Source organism: Chrysochloris asiatica, unplaced genomic scaffold (genome assembly GCF_000296735.1).
Source record: "Chrysochloris asiatica unplaced genomic scaffold, ChrAsi1.0 scaffold00215, whole genome shotgun sequence".
Classification (NCBI taxonomy): domain Eukaryota; kingdom Metazoa; phylum Chordata; class Mammalia; order Afrosoricida; family Chrysochloridae; genus Chrysochloris; species Chrysochloris asiatica.
Window position 1 is genome coordinate 258,326 of NW_006408733.1, and position 16,733 is coordinate 275,058.

General features: G+C 54.7%; 1 protein-coding gene across 2 annotated transcripts in view; it reads right to left on the reverse strand.

Moving 5' to 3' along the window:
* Positions 1–899: 899 nt before the first annotated feature.
* The window catches only part of TCF7 (transcription factor 7 (T-cell specific, HMG-box)), a 34,050-nt gene continuing 18,216 nt past the window's right edge, over positions 900–16,733 (reverse strand). Inside the window, exons 4-10 of one of the 2 annotated variants that reach the window (XM_006872908.1) lie at positions 9,443–9,551; positions 8,627–8,714; positions 5,656–5,775; positions 5,021–5,183; positions 4,821–4,928; positions 3,537–3,585; positions 900–1,226 (exon numbers count right to left, since the gene is read on the reverse strand). In XM_006872908.1, the coding sequence (XP_006872970.1) occupies positions 1,204–1,226; positions 3,537–3,585; positions 4,821–4,928; positions 5,021–5,183; positions 5,656–5,775; positions 8,627–8,714; positions 9,443–9,551 (660 nt within the window). In that variant the 3' untranslated portion in view covers positions 900–1,203. The remainder of the gene's footprint in view (positions 1,227–3,536; positions 3,586–4,820; positions 4,929–5,020; positions 5,184–5,655; positions 5,776–8,626; positions 8,715–9,442; positions 9,552–16,733) is intronic. The other variant, XM_006872907.1, reaches the window with a different exon arrangement.

Sequence of the window (16,733 nt, forward strand, 5' to 3'; positions counted from 1 at the left end):
TACTTGTGAGGTCTGGGGTGTGCTTTAAAATAGGGCAGATGTCAAGGGAATGACTTATCTCTCACAGCTGCCCAAGAGCTGGCTAGACATGGGTGGACTGGAAATGAATTTGTGAATAAAAGTTCTCTGTACCACATTTGACCTAAAATTCGTTGGACTATTGATTGCAGCCACTGCAGGGGACCTTGGTATTGGGGCTTCTTAGGCAGATAGGCTTCTCAGGAAACAAATCCAAGTAATTTGAACTAGAGCCAGATACCACCCACCATCCACACTTGCCTGAGGAGGGGGGGTAGTGTCAGGTTATCCCTGGTTGCCTAGGTGATGCCTATCGGGTTCCCTCCTGAGCTGCCTGCTTCTCTTTTCTCTTGCAAGCTTCTGAGAACGCAAAAAGAGGCTTCCTCTGGCCCAGCTTAGGAATTACAGCTGGCTTTCTGAAACATGGCTTTTGCAGTCCCTGAAGAGAGAAGTGTTGTCATCTTGAGCTTTGTGATTCTGACCTTGCTCGCATGCTGTTTGATAAACAAGCTCATTCTTAGTCCATGAAGTGTCTAGTATAGGGAGGGTGTGGTGGGGGGGCAATGTGGGATGCAGGCTGAGCTCAATCTAGCCCACATCTCAGCTAGAGTAAAAGTGTAAGGGAGGCAGCAAGACCGACGGTAAGCAGCAGCTACCACAGGTACAGGGATGCTCTCAGTGAAGTGCCAAATTAGCACACGTCTGATCCTCACAGATCTGATCCCCACCATTCTGAGCAGTTTGAATCGGTGGCCCCAGGTTCAGGCAGAAGTTGTGCAGCCTCTGAAATCCCCAGGGCCTGAACCCTGAGAGGGAGTCAACGGGGCCCCAGGCCGGTTTCCCTGTGCTTTGGGGCTCTGTCGCCTCCTCTCGGGGGGCGGGCCTGCTGGGTCGCCTGTCTCTGAGATTCCTGTTGTTGTACCTGTGTACTCTGCGGGGCGCTGCAGGGAGCCTGTGGGGGCCCAGTGGGCTGGGAGACTGAGAGCAGCCGAGAGACCTGGTGATGTAGGGGCCGGCTCTGCAGGGCTAGCAAGCAGTTCTGTGGGGAAGTGGGGCAGCAGGAGGTATGAGGGCGAGTCCTGGGGGGCTGGGGACCCGGGGCAGCCTAGAGCACTGTCATCGGAAGGAACTGGGCTGGGGCAGCGGCCTTCTCCGGGTAAGTACCGAATGCATTTCTTTTTCCTCCTAGGAATAGTGAAGAGAGTTATCTGTAAACAAGAGGGTGAATTCATAGTCATACACCACAACCAGAAAATGCTGTTCTTGCACAGGCCTAGCTGGCCTCTTAACCCCTTTCCCAATGACTGTGATATGCCCATGCCCTGAGTTAAGTGAGCACTGCAGCTCTTCTGTGCCTAGCCACAAGGTGGCGCACAGGAACTTTTTCTAACCAGGCCTGTAGGCTGCCTCAAGACAGGGAATCATTCCCTAGTCGGGCCTCTGAGTCTGTGGTTCCTGTGCTCAGATCTACAGTAAGGCAAAGGGATTGTAAAGGTGGTAGCTTCCTGGGCTTGGGCTAGGAGCAGAAAAAGCAAAAGAAGAAATGAATGGACTCTTCTCAGGGGCTCTAGAACCACCCTGAAGTTCTCTGGGCCACAGTATGCTTCCAAGAAGCATGGTCTGACCTGGAGCCCTTGGATTCTTGGATAGAATAGAGCCACCTCTGAGGACAAGTTACCTTTCATCACACATATAACATACATATCCAGTTCCTGTCTGCTCTTCAGCAGGGGAGCATAGTGGGCACTCTGTGGGCTGGACACAAGTATTCCTTATAACAAGTGACCTTATTACCTAGAATACCTTCAGCCCTACTAGACCGGGCTTAAACCTAAAGTAGGCAATTTTAACCACTTGGTGGGTGTATTTTTCACAGGCTGAGTGCCACAGAGTCCAAGTATGACCCTTTGGTTAGCACAGCCCAAATTCTCTCCCCAATTTCTGCAGCTCTCTTGTTAAGCAGATACCCAGGTACTATCAGTAGGTACAAGAAGACAGTAACAATGACCACCAACCAGGTTGTTGGCTACTATAGTTACTTGTTTTCCTCAAATATGAGAGACCAAAGTTCAGGACTGTACAGATCTGGCTCCCAACATGAGGGGAAGGTGTGCTCTGATGAACTAGCTTGAGGCCTGGGAGCAGAGGGGTGTAGCGCACCAGAGTCGTCCTGAGAGCTCTGTCTACCGAGGGAGGACCTAGCACCTTTCCTTTTCCCTACTTCCAGTGTATTAGGAAGACTTAATTCTGTTTCTGTACTACCATTCCTCTTACCTAGACCCAAGTGTTCTTACAAGCTGTGCTCACTCACATTCTTAGGAGGCCTGAGTTCCCCAATCTGCTGGGTATACTAGGGAGCTGGAGAGCCGAGAGAGGGCTGCAGGCCCAGCAGAACCTGTGCAGAGTCAGGGAAGCAGCTTGAAGCAGAGGGAAAGGGCGGTGGGGACAAACCCACCTGCACGGACCACACCAATCCGTCTGCTGGTTGAGGCCAAAGCGAGCACGGCATTTCTTAGGCGAGCCAGGGTCTGCTCAGACATGCCAGAGGGGCAGAGGGCAGAGGGCGAGCAGGCAGGCAGCAGAGCAGAGCAGGGCCCAGAAAGAAGAGGCAACATCAGTATTAGCTGTCACTAGACACCCCACAGCTCCCACAGGCAGAGGCCTCTCCATCCACAGCAAGTGTCAGGAAAGGTGCCTCTAGCTGGGACAGGAGAGACAGTGGGAAGAGTAGTGATGGTTGGGGCTTCTGTCAGGGTGGCTCCTCTGTGACCTTTGGGGCCCCTTGTAGCATGGAGGCTGCAGCAGAGTCCAGGGAGGTTCATGGGGATCCAGCCTTTTCTGCTTCCAGGCACCTCCCCAACTCCTTGCCATTTGATCCAGTTTTTCTTTACTCTTGCCAATGCTAGTCTGCCTAACCCACAACCCCTTGTGCTGTAGTTTACACCTGTTTCACATGCTTTTCTAGATGGCACGAGGCCCTGCCACAGCCTCCAGCTTCCCTGTGTGAGAAGAGCGTAGCTGGGAAAGTCAGGGTGTAGAATCTTTACTCTCGGGTTGGGAGCAAGAATTCACCCACAGGAAGGAGGCCTGCAGTGGGTTCTGGGCTCCTGAGGCCCTCTACACAGAGCACTTTGCCCTGCCATGACAACTGGGGGTGTGAGAGAAACTGCCGACAAGCTAGGTACAGGGCCTGGCTCAGCCTCCATCCATCACCTGCTGCCCATCTCAGCAGTAAGTAACCAGGATGCATTGTTTGGGGGAACACATTGAATTCTACTCAGTCTATTCTTCACTAGTTTCCTATGGAGCAGTGGAAGTGGGTAGGAAGCATACACCATCTGTGACATGAGCTAACCTCTGGGATCAAATGTAGCTGTTCCTTGCAGAGATCTGACTTGTGAGGCACAGGTCTTATTTCCCTTAAGGATTCTGGCCAGCTGGGTACATGGCCCCTCCCTCTGAGTCACAGTAGAGACGCTCTTGAAATGAGCCTATTTACTGCTGAGGGAAGGCCTCACCTGTGTTGGATTCTTGATGCTTTTCCCTTGAGCGCCTCTTCTTCTTTCCCTGCAGAGAAGAAAAGGAGAAAGACTGACTTAGCTCTGAGAGGCCATAGTGACCCCTGTGAGGCATTGCAATAGCTACAGCCTGCTGCCTAGCCTACTAGCCCCTGGGATTCTTGCAGTGCTCTCCCTTGTGGTTCTTGTGGTTCTTGACTGTAATTCTTGTGAAGCTACTATGGGGTGCGTCGGGGAGCAACTCTTCTCTCCCCACCTCTGGTCTCCAGTTTGAATGGAAGGAAATGAATTCCTCCCCTTTTGGTCATGCATGTGGTAGAGTCATATTAGGTAACAGCCTTATGTGTGAGTGCATTGTGGGGTGGAGAGTAGGATATGAACGTGCCTTTGGGAGCAGTCCCATCTGAGCCAGCCAAGTGTTACTAATTGAATTGTGTCCCACACTGCCCCCACCTCAAATTTGTGTTGGAATTCTTGCCCCTATGTCTGCGGCTAAGGAACTCTGGTAGCATAGTGGTTACGAATCGGGCTGGGAACCACAAGGTCAGCAGTTTGAAACTACCAGCTGTTCCACGGGAGAAAGATGAGGCTTTCTGCTCCCGTAAAGATTTACAGCCTCGGAAACCCTGTACAGGGTCGCTATGAATCGGAACCAACTCCACGGCACTTAACAACATGTCTGTGGCTATAATGTAATCATGTTCCATAATGCAGTCAGTTGCGGTCATATCAGTGCAGTGTGGATCCTATAATCACTTCCGAGCGATAAAAAGAGCACCATAAACTCAAGGTGCACATGTACAAGCAAGGAAGACAGATGCTCTCTGACTACCGAGGCAGGTAAGGCCCACTGGCCCAGGAACTCCAGAGATTGCCAATACTAGAAGCTGAAATAGATCAAAGATATCCCACACGCTGAATTTAGCAGTATCAGCAAAGGTCAAACTCATTCTCAGAGAATGGCCAGCTGGTGATATGCCCAGTTAGGCCCTCCCCCAGCTATGAGCAGCCTAATGGCCAGGTGGAAATACGGTGCTGAGGCTGGTCTATGTTCTGGTCACATCCAGACTCAACTGCTCCTTTTGCAGTTGGCCATCTCATTCCTAAGATGCTCATTAACATAGAAGTCCTCAACTGTGGTACCAGGGAACATCAAAATGGAATTAAATGGTATTCCTCCTCTGTGCCTTGAGGACAACAGTCCTACCTTCTTCGCTGACATGGCGACTGGGGCATGGCTTCTGGAAGGTTCCCCTACCCGCCCCTGCTCCACTGGCCACTCACATAGTTGTCCCGCGCCGACCAGCCTGGGTAGAGCTGCATATGCAGCTGCCTCTCTTTGCGGGCCAGCTCATAATACTTGGCTTGCTCTTCCCGAGACAGTGCGTGCCACTGCAGTGGGGGTGGGGTGGAGAAAACCAGGAATCAGCAGGCTGCACCAGGGTGAACTTACTCAGGGGCCACCCACCTGCCCGTGGTCTCACCCTTCGTCCCAGGATCTGGTTGATGGCAGCGCTTTCCTTGAGCGTGCACTCTGCGATGACCTTGGCTCTCATCTCCTTCATGTACAGCATGAAGGCGTTCAGTGGCTTCTTGATAGTTGGCTTCTTGGCCTCCTTCTCTACCTTGGCCTCTGCCTGGCTCTTCCTAAGGGGCACATCTCCACATCACTCAGGAGCCCCCACCTCATACCACACCTCTAGTGTGGGTCCAGTCTGATTGTGAGTGCATGGGTGCTAGGCTTTTATAAATGCCCCAAAAGGAGTGAGCAGAGAGCTAAGTAACTGTTCTGTACAGGAATATTGGAGCCAGGTGGGAAATTCCTGTGGACAACTTCTCAGTCCCTCCCCTTGGCTCAAACCAAATCTTTGTTTCCACCCCGCACCCCCAGTCTGTCAAAAAACAGTGGTCAGAGCTCAGGGACTGTTGGGCTTTCACTAGAGAAGGCTTGACCAGGGGCCTCTCTTCTGGCAATCCACGAAGTTCCCAGGCAGCAGCAGGCCTTGGGCCCAGTGGGAAGAAAGGCCATGGAGCCCACCTTGTTGACTAGATGGGAGTCAGGTCTGTTTACCGGCCCTGACTACAACTCTTCCCCCCTGCCATGTGCCTTTTCACTCACAAGCTTCGGTCATAGGGCTGTAGCTCCTGCTTTCCTGAGTGGGGCACAATGGCCGGGTGTGGGATGGCTGCAGGGTGACCAGGTACTCCAGAGCCTAGCATCAGGGACGGGTGGGTGAACCTAGAGGCAGAAGGAGAGTTCACACTGAGCCAGGTATGTCAGGGCCAGACCTGTGGACACACCTGGAGGCCCCTGCACAGTACACTGAGACACAGGTGAACAGATAGCCTTCCCCACTGACCTGAACACAAGTACAAAGAGATACACATACCTGCTCCTGACATATCACACAGACACAGCGCACACCCCCACATAGATGCCATCCAGGTGCTACAAAATAAATCTTAAAACAGCTTCTGAATCTCCACATCTGTCCCCAGCTCACTCAGCCTGTGGCTGCCTGTGGACCTCCTCTCACCGCACCTGTCCCTAGCTCACCCTCAGAGCGTGGGCCTCCTCTCCTGCTTGACAGCTCCAGCTCCTCTTCCACACAGCACCAGAGTGACTTATTTCAGACGCCTGAATGCTCATGCCATGTCTACAGGAGTCCCCCCACCCCTCAGCCTGGGGCCTGCACAACCATCCTGCCAACATGTCTCATCCCATCTTTTCCCCTATCTTCCCTCAATCACATCCCCAGCCAGCCACATCTACTACTCTCCCAGGAGATGTCACCCTTTTCACAGAGCTCTTTGAGTCTTCAGGCCTGGTTGGGGTCGCCTTGGGACTTCCCCACAACCCCACTAAGCTGCTGGTGCATGTGCTCATGCCTGGTCCTTGGTGCTCTGTGACTGATGGACAGAAGGCTGGACTTAGGCCTCTCTTGTGTTCCCACTGGTTCTGCTCTCAGGCATAAGGCAGCAGGGGGGGCTGCAGAATGACACACGGACGGATGGACAAACAACTAGCAACAGGGCAAGCAATGGTCTGGGCATGGCCTCGTGTGGGCACTGAAGCCTGGGCGACAGGAAGCGGGCAGGAGCCTGGCTGCAGGGTAGGGGACTCACCTGGGGTAGGGGGCGCCAGGGGCTGCAGTGGGGGCAGGGAAGTGCTGTCTATATCCGCAGGAAGGGGAGAGGGGGTAGAGAGGAGGGCTGGGCCTGTGATTGGGAAAGACAGCTGTTAGCGGTCTAGCTGCTGGTAAGATGTGGGGAAGGACCTGACCCAATGAGATGTGACAGACCTTGACTTGGACTACCCACAGATGAAGCTCAGTCCCTCCGCAGCAAAGACAAGTGCGTGCTGCAAGCAACTGACTGCCACCAGGGGGCAAACTACATTGACCTGTTTCCTTCTGCTGCTGGTTGTAAAGTGCAGTGTGCCGTCCAGTCAGCTATTGATACTGGTGCTTAAAGGATGGACAAGGCCCCTTCCCCTTGAGACACAGCTTAGCAGGCCCTCAGGTTGCCTCCAGCCTCGTGTCTCCCCATCTCTGTGCTCTAGCCTCTTGGGTAGCCTCCTGATGGTTTCTTTTAAGTACAGGCTGAATCCTGTTCTGGGGTCTTTGCACCCACTGTTTACACTGTTTGGCCCCACTTTGCCTACTTCAACTAATCATCTTTCAAGTTCTGGGTAAATGATGCTTCTTCCCAGCTGGGTGAGGTGCTCCTCTGGGCTCCTATGGTCCCCAAACAAGAAGTGATCAGTACCCTACAATAACCTGGCCTCTTGACTGGTTTAGCCACTAGGTGGACTGAGCTTTGAGAGGTCAAGGACCTAAGGATCAGGCTTCAGCAGTGCTGAACGCTGCATGGCACACAGCAGGGCTCAGCCATGTGCCTGAAGTTCCCTTCCTGCCTTAATTATGCCAGGATTAATACCTCCTGGAAGCTCAAGTCCTTTGGTCTTTTTAGAGCTACTGGCTTTGGGGTCATTTTCAAGAGACTGCTGCAGATCTGCTTGGCCTTGTCAGACTGAGATCTGAGCAATCCCATGCTGCTTTGATCCTGGGAAGGGGTAACCTTGTATTCAGAATGGGGCTTTGTCTAAGAAGAATCTGGAAACAGGAGTGAGCTGAACATGGGTAGAGGGTGAGTGAAAAGGGGCAGGGAGGCCCCATCTTCCTGGGAAGCCAAGCTTTCTTGCTATTGGGTGACTGCCACAGCCCAGAGAGGCTGGGTCACTCTAGCTAATGAGCAAAAGGGCCAAGGAGCCTGCCCAGGATCTAGCTATGGCACACAGGCCTACTGGACTGGGGGAAAGGGGGTAAGGGTGGCTTTCCTGGCTCAACCTCAGCAGACTCGAAGATCTCCCATACCAAACTAAACCCACTGCTATCTAGTTGATTCCGACTCAGTGGCCCTAAGAGTTTGGGTTTCCGAGACTGAATCTTTACAGGATCAGCCTACCTCATTTTTTCTCCCGAGTAGCGGCTGATAGATTTGAATTGCCATCCTTGCAGTTTAGCAACCCAATGTCTAACTCACAGCACAGACTCTAAGATACGTCTTTCTAAGTTGACAATCAGCCTCACACTGCCCCTCTAACAGTTCAGCCAAGGAAGGAACCAACCAGCAGTAGGACTGTTCCCCTGTCCACCAGCCAGCTAAGTACCAGCCTTTCTGGTGGTTATTCGTGCTGCTACCTTCCTACTCAGACTGAACTTACCTTCCTCGTGTTCCAATGGCTCTGGAGGCTCCCGAACAGCCCAGAATTCCCCAGGCCTATCAGGATTGCAAAGTCAGTTTGAACTGCAAGATCGGCATTTCAAGCTCGGAAACCATACACAGGGTTGCGATGGGTCAGAACCAACTCGACAGCACCTAACAACAATCAAGCTGTCCGGGAATATCCCTAAGTCAAGGGACCCCATGGAGCCCTGGTCCAGAGCCAACTGGGGCTAGAGCAGCAGACCAGCCTCTGGAGTCTGTCCTGCACTCACAGCAGAATGCTCCGCACAGAGGGTGGAGCGGGGATGGAAGAGCAGGTAGGACCTGTGACAAGTGTCCCTTCCCACCGAGCCCACACTTACCAGCTCACAGTGTGGGGGAGCTGTCCCATGCTGCCTGAGGTCAGAGAGTAGAAGCCAGAGAGGTCAGGGGTCTGTAGGGGCCTGTGAACTGCAGTGGAGATGGACCCAGTAAACGGGTTAGCCTGATCCTCCAGCCATTTCAGCCAGTGAATCCATCCTAGAGCCACTAAGATCCCATCCCCCTTTACTAGAAGACCAGCCTCATTTGCTCCCCACTGTCCCAGCGTGATAGAGCCCCTTTTGCAGGCAAGGGAGCCAAGGGCAGAGAGGCTGGGTGACTTGCCTAAGGACACCTGGCTGGCCAGGGCTGAAGTCACTCTGGAGTGGTCCACTGCCGGTCTGCTGCGGGGGCTCTGGCCCAGCTTTCTGGGCAGGAGGCAGGCCTCCTGGTTTGGGGGGAGCCTGGTGGGTTGAATCAGCAGGTTTCCCACAGCGACAGTGGTGGATCTCAGAATGACTTTGTCTGAGCCTGAAGTGACTCAGTCATCACAACCACCACTTTCCATTTTCTCACTGGGGGCAGGGGGAGGCTGCAGGATTTAGAAGCTATCAGCCACGTGTATATGCTGGTTCCCATACTTGTACTGGAGGGGTCCCCACAAAACTCAGGCTCCTGCTTCAACCTGAAGCCTTTAAATGTGCGCTTGAGACCACCTCTCCCAGCCCACTGGCATCCTTTTCTTTGGGCACTGGGTTTGCACCGCCTCAGTTTCTCCAGTTGCAAAATGGGCCCAGCTAGTTGGTCCCCTCAGAAGCCAGGGACTTGGCCTTCAGACTCTGACTCTCACGGGGCTCCTTCCCATCCCAGGCCCATACCTTGTTTCTGGCTGATGTCGGCCGGCGCAGGTGTGGGATGTGGGCTGCTGAAATGTTCGTAGAGAGGAGAGAGTTGGGGGACACCGTGGGGGGGCTGACTGGCCTTGTGCTGAAAATGAGAAGGAGGATGGGTGAATGTGAAAGCAAAGGGAGGAGAGGCCCGATGTTAGGGCCTGCAGGTAAGCAGAGCCACAATTCATTGCATGTGGGCAGCCCAGTTGTCAAAACAAAGGAGCATAGTGGTCAGAAATCATGGGCCTCCAGGAAGGGGACCACTGAAACCAGTTTCTGCCCACCAGACCTCCAGTCTTTGCCCAAGTTAAGAGGGCCTTTGGGCCTTTTTGTTGACCAGTCAGAGACCCCTGGTTACCCTAAGGCTCCAAGACTTATTGTCTCCAGTGTGTTCACAGCCTGAGGAGTTGGCCTATCCCCCACCCCCCCTTGGGAGCACTATCCTCTGCCAGCCCCCAGACGGCAGGTCCTAAATTGGACCCTCTGTCCAATACCTCAGTTCTAGAGGGTGTTGCAGACACAGGAAGGGCCCCTTTAGCCCCCTAACTCAGGGGAGGTGGGGGCAGATGGGGCCTAGCTCTCTCCAGGGCCAACCAGCATGGCCCCCACACTTCCTGTTTCCTCAGCACCACAGGACTCTTACTTTTCACACTAGTCGCTTGGCTTTGTCATGAGATGACTCATTCAGCAGGCTGGGAAGGGAGCTCCCAACCTGACCCAGCCACAGGGACTCGCACCCCTCAGTACACGCCTGAACAGGGGGCCCTGGGGCCACCATACCACAGTAGCTTAGCTTCCAACTCTGAGAAGTCCACCTGTGGCGTGCTGCTGACTGGGAGCACAGATGAGTGACCGCTGACCTAGGGTCAGAGGAAAGGGAATATCTGCGGCAGGACAGCAAGGAGAAGTTAGACTGCTCAGTGTCTCCTGTGTGGTGGGGTTTGGGGAAGGTGAGGGTAGCTCCTGGTAAGGAAGTCTACAGATGCCTTGGCCCTGGCTGTTGGGGGCTCTTGGGAAGGCTGGATCCTGAGGCACCCACACCTCCAGTGAGGGTCCTGGCTCCATCTTTCCCCACACACTGCAGCCAGGCTGCACACCCTCCCCTCAGGTCTTGAAGGTGTAACAACAGCACCTGTTGGTCTGCGGTTCATCTGTCTGACCACTAGGAGGAGCTAGGCAGGCTTCCTCTGCCCAGGCCGATGGTGGGACCGAGGCCTGGGCCTGGGCAGAGAAGGCTTTCCACTATGAGGCAGACCTCACTCAATCCAACTGTGTGGCCTTAGAGAAGTTACTCCTGTCTCTGAGCATCCCCTCCCTCCTCTGTAAAATGGAGATGATCAGAGAGTGGATGTGACGATGAAGAGAGATCTAAGAGCTCAATGACTCAAGTGCCAGGAAACAAGGAAGGGGCATGTAAGAAGCCCCTCATCCAGCTTTGAAGGGGAGGAGAAAACCCTGAGAACTGCCACCAACAGGGCTTTCCCAGGTGCCCTAGTGGTGGGTCTCACACCCTGGTCTGGTTATATAAAAAGGGGTTTGTCTGGGACACAGCTGGCATGACAGAAGAGGGTTGACGGGGCCATGCTGTTCCCAGCCCTGGGTGTTGTGACTTCCCTGTCCTTCCTGCTGAGAGGACCCCCCTCCCCTCCCAGACTGCTTCCAGGGAGGACCAGGCTTCCTGGGTGAGCTGAGGAGGCTCATGCTCTTTCTGCTTTATCTTCAGCGCTGACCCCAGACACAATTGAGGCAAACTGGGAGTGTACAAGGGGGCTTCCAAAAGTTCGTGGAAAATGGAATGAAAGGATAATGGAATTTTTCCATGAACTTTTAGAAGCCCCATTGTATGTGGGAAACAAAGGTGGGGAGTGGTGGAATGCAAGAGTGGTTGGCAGGGGAGCTGTGTGAGAACATGTGTCTTCACATGTACTGAAGACCTGCCATGTGCCAGGCGCTGTGCCTGGCACTTTGTAAGAATCCATCTCATTTCCACCACGGACCAAGCGGGCCTTTCTCTTTCCCATCTGTAACTCCCTCAGCTACCACCTTACATCTTGCTACCTTGTACCACAGAACTGTACACTCTTGCCACCGCTAGTTCCCAGCTCTCGTTCTCCCCTCAACATGGTCCAGACAGTCTCTTGCCCCATTGCCCACTGGTCGGCTCAAGTTTGGATCATCAGTGAGTTCAAACTGCTGAATTCAGTGGCCAGTTCTCATCTTCATTTAGCCCAACCTCTCAGCAGCATGAGGCACAACTGAGCTCGCCCTCCTCCTCGAAATCGTTTCTTCTCTTAGCTTTCAGGACTCCACACTCACCTGGTTTCCCTCTATCCTCACAACCATTTCTTGGCCTGGTTTCTGACTCCCCTCCTCTTCCCGAGCTGACTCTGCCCTACATACCCTCATTCCTGCTGTTAAGTGCCCATCAAGTCGGTTCCGACTCATAGTGACCCTGTATAGGGTTTCCAAGGAGCAGCTGGTGGGTTTAAACCACCAGCCTTGTGGTTAGCAGTCCAATGCTGATCTTACAGAGACATACCAGAACTCCTGCTCTTAACATCTTCATTGGAGGGCTGCAGGGGCCGAGACTGGAAAGCATGGAGCCCCCAGGCCATGGGGATTCTCAGCTATTGTATAATTTTAAGCTCCTGCTTCAGAGAAGGTCTTGCCATCCAGCCCTGGTTCCAGGCTCTTCAGCTCTCAGAACTGTACGCCAGGTTGGTGGAGTGGACAAGCCTTAGGAGCAAGGCTAGGGCCCTAAGGTCATCTAGGATGACAACCGCACTCTCTGCTCTGTGGCAGGTTTCTCAGTTAACCACTCCTCTGGGGAAGGCCAGCTTTCCCCAGGAGGCTCTGGAAAGGGCTGGCTCAGATTCAGGTTTGCTACCTGGAGCCTGGTTCTAGCACAGCTCAGGCTGGGCCCAGGGAACCTTACAGACCCAGTTTATAGGCACTCGCATGGTATGTATGTCGGTGAAGGGAACTGGAAGGGAGTGGGCCGGACAAAGCTACATGGTGGGCAATGGGCTTGGCCTATCCATCAGCCTCTCTGGGAATTGGAAAAAAGCCTCATTAAACAGGTGACTCCAGCCAAACCACACAAGTCCTGGGTGGGCAGGGGTGAGGCAGAGAGCCCACCAGCAGCTAGAGGCCCTGTGGCGGCCAGAATTCCAGGGCAGGGCACGGAGGGCCCAGCCAGTCCTTCCCACGTTCACTCAGGTGACCTTTCAGCCTCACTCTCCATGCCTAGTGGTAGTAGCCGGGAGGAACCATCTGGCACTCGGCCCAGTGCCCAACGCCCCCCTCAGCCTGCAGAACGTCCCGCTCCAGGGCCTCAGCACAAGGCTGTCCCAGGGCCAGGCTTCCCAGACAGCAGGATGGGGTTGCCTGGGGACTGAAATGTACATGGATGACTGAACCACCGCTGTCCCTCCCCCTGATGGTGACCCTGCTCAACCCTCCCAAGGGAAAGTGGCAGGCTTGGTTTGACTGTCTTACAGGTGCCAAGCATCTCAGTGGCACAACTTCATCTCTGAGGGCAGAGTGCCGAGCACAGAGTGAGGCACACCGTAACGCCATAAGAGATCCCAACGTGGTGGCCCATCATCATCTCTGGGCCTCCGTTTCCTTGCTGAGGCTCCACTTGTTCAGACTCCTCTAGCATCCCTGGTTTTTGCCCTCAGCCTTTGCCTGTGGCTCCACTCTGTCCACCACCATGACTGTCAGGAGTCAGAGATCCCAGGGCTGGGAGGGAGGCCACGGCTGGTGCACACAGCTACCCAGTCACCCCTCTGTCCCCGTCAGTGGCGCTGCACAGCATCTTGCTGGCTGCCCTTCCTGTCACCACATCACTCTTCCTACTACAAGACTCTTCTCCATATTGAATCAAAATCTACTGTCCCATAGGTGGTCCTGGCCCCACAGAGACATCTCCTTCAGCCCGTGGCTGGGAATGCTGTCTTCTGGTGCCCCTCCCCCGAGACCCCCGTCTTGTTCAGTGGGTTGGAGCCAAGGAAGGGGACCAAGAATAGGAGCAGGTGGAAATGGGGAGTCCTGAGGAAGGTCGCCTCAGCTCTGGCTGGGCTGCCTCCACTCCTCGGCCCCCAACCCCGCGGGCCCCACTTCCTGCAGGCTCAGGTGAAAAATAAACACAGTCGGCATTCTCCTGCAGACCGCAGCGGTTGGCTTGCAGGCTGTGTGTATGCTGAAGCAGAGAAACTCCCTCGCCTCTGACGGTTGACTAAAAACCCCCAATTGCCTGAGACCCACAACACTTTCTCAGCGAAGAAAGTTGCTGTTTCCTCTGGCCTCTAGAAGCCAGAAAGGTGGGGGGGGGGGGGGGGGGGGGGGGGGGGGGGAGGAGGGGGGGGTTGGAAGCAAGGCTCAGGCCAGGGAGCTCAGGGCCTCCCCTGAGGGCCTCCTGTGGCAGGGACTGGGCCTGGAGAGGCACCCCACCCCACACCTCAGGACAGCTACCAAATGGGGATAATCATGAGTTTGTTGTAAGGCATACGAGTTAAGTAGTGTACAGTGCTTAGAGCTAGCACGTGAGAAACACTCAACCACTTTGTTGGTTTGTCCAGCCCTTAATGGGAGCTCAGGAAGTGCATCCTGATGAAGGCAGAGCTGCTGAAGGCCACCCTGTTGAGAATCCTGGTGGGAAACTGAGGCATAGGAAAATGACGTCACTTTGTCTAAGGTCTCACACACACAGCTACTATGCGGGAGAACCAGGATTCTACCTGCTCTACTGCAAAGGCCCTATCGTGGGCAGAGCATGGGTGAAGAGTGGGGAACCCCAATCCTAAACCCAGTCTCTCTTCTGCAACTTGGCTGGTCAGGGTTCTCTGAGACAGTGCTTCCCGGAGGCTAAAACCCTCCAGTGGGTTCTCAGACTCCTGGGGTGGAGGTTGTGCCTATCTGCCTGGTTTCCAGGGCCAGCTGGCATTGGGAGCTGCCTGAGGGAGATCATTGGACTTGGCCCATAAGGTCCACCTAGCCATGCCCCAGCTGTGCCTCTGCCGCCCAGGTAGCAGATCTCCCTGCCTCAGTGCCTCTCTCCCCCAACTTCGGATACTTCCTCCACCCTTTCCCAGATTGGCTCCTTCTCTCCTGACCTCGGTCTAAGGGTCACATCCTTGGAAAGCCTGCCCTGACCCATGCCCAGTGCAGAGGGGCCCACTGTGTGCAAAGGTCTATCTGGGAGTCCTTGAGCCGGCTTTTCTCATCGGTCTCTCCAAGTTCTGTGCTCAGCAAACCTAGAGACCAAAGGCCTCAAGAATCCCTGGTGGTCCCAGAGCCTCTGCATGCCCCCACCTATTCATCTGCCACCCAGCTTGGATTTGGGAGTTCCTTAGGCGCCTGGCTCCCGAGGGCTTGTTCAGATGCCTGTCCAGAGCTGGGGAGAGGTCTCCCCGCTCCAGGGACCAAGCCCACAGATGGAATGGCAGCCCGGGGCCTCATGCCTGGTGCCCCCTAGGGCAGAAGCTAATTGGGTGGAAAGGTGGGCTACTGTTTGCCGAGTGCCCAGAGGTTAGGACTGAGTCATGTCAACACCACATGTGACAGTCCTTTCGAGGAAGGCATTATCCTTCCCACATCAGGAAGGACAGCTCAGTGAGACTGAGAAAGTGGCCTACAGTCACGTTGTCCTTAGCAAAGCCAGTGCTCAGGGCTCCTTTATGGACTCTGGGGTCTTCTGCAGTGAGGCCAGCACATCCTCATCACTCCTTCATCATATCCCCCTTCTCACACCAGCCCAGAGGACTACTTGCCCAAGAACCACATGGTGGGCTGGGCCTGGAGCACGCTCCCCTACTGTGCTTGGCTAACTCCCAAGTGTCTCCCTGGCTTCCTCATAAATGAATGTCCTCCTGGAAGCCCTTCTGAGTGGGATCCCCTGCTATGGCCCCCACATGGCAGCCCTGGCCTTCTGTGCTGTAGCTGTCTGTTTAAACGTCTGTCCTGCCCATCCTCAGATCTCGGACGGTGCTCTGTGCTGTTTTTACTCAGTGAGTTACAGTTGGACTCTTGAGGTTGGGTCTCTACTGGTACAGGTGGGTGAGGTCCCCAGGTGAGCCAGTGTTTGGGGAGACTGTGGCCTGGATGAAGGCCACAGCAGCACACAGGCCAGGAGGCTGCAAGGGGCTGAGGTCACTGCTCAGCGTCAGGGACAGCCTGCCTACACTTTTGACCCTGCAGTCTCCCTATTACCTCTGCATCCTGTCCCCTTCTACCTATAATACTTCAGGAGTCCCAAGGACCACACAGTCCAAACTAGCTCATAGAGTGCCTTTGTGGGAAAAAAAAAATCAGGGAAGACTGCCCCATCCTCTAGACATGCTTGGGCTCACATAAGGACCCACATCTTCTGGAGCTGACTAGGCTTCATTCAGTTCACACTTGGCCCCTTGGCCCACATCTGCATAAACTCAAAAGTCCCCTGCTAATTCTTATTTCTCTTCCCTGAAATGCCAGGAGCCCAGCTTGTCAGCCCCCACCCAGGTCCCAGTATCCTCTCTGGCCTTATCAGTTCTTCTAGGCACCTCACTCAGCTCCAGGGCCCACCAGACTGGCCCAGGGCAGACCTCTACACTGCACTTGGGACCACTGTCAAATACCAGGTGCTTCAGTGCTGAGGAGATAGAGAATGAATTTCCCAGCAGGAGGCAGGCCCCACCAGCTCCTCCAAAGGGAATCTGCCTTCATGTCAACTGGGCCTGGGTTTGTGTGATCCCACACCCCACTTGGGCTAGAGGGCCAGGTTGGAGGAGCCCTGCTCCTGCCCTTCCACCCTTAGCCCCTGCTCTGAGCCCAGGACATAGTGCTCTGTGGAGTACGGCCCACACGCTCCCTGCCCACAGCATGCCGGACGCCCTGTGCCAGACGCCTACCACAAAGCACGGAGCCATGGCCGCAGAGCCAGCAGAGCTGCAAGGGTTGAAGGATGGTTGGGTCACACCCTGGTGGACCAGGAGGCTTTAGTCCTGCCTGCCAGCTTGGGGCTGCTGCCATGGTTGCATGCCAGGTGTGTGTAGCCAATCCATCAGCCGCCTGGCCTCGACATCAGATAACGGGGCCCCACCACAGCAAGGTGAGCCCCGGAGTGCCTGCATGCAGCCCTGGCAAACCACAGACCTGTTCTCAGCCCAGCCTGGCCCCCCAGGCACCTCAGGAGCTAGCTGAGCCCCACAAGCTGATTGGTATGGCCCACGGCTGCCAGTGGTTTCTCTGCATTCGTTTGCTTGTGCTTTCCTTCCTCCTGTTTGAGGTGAACGCC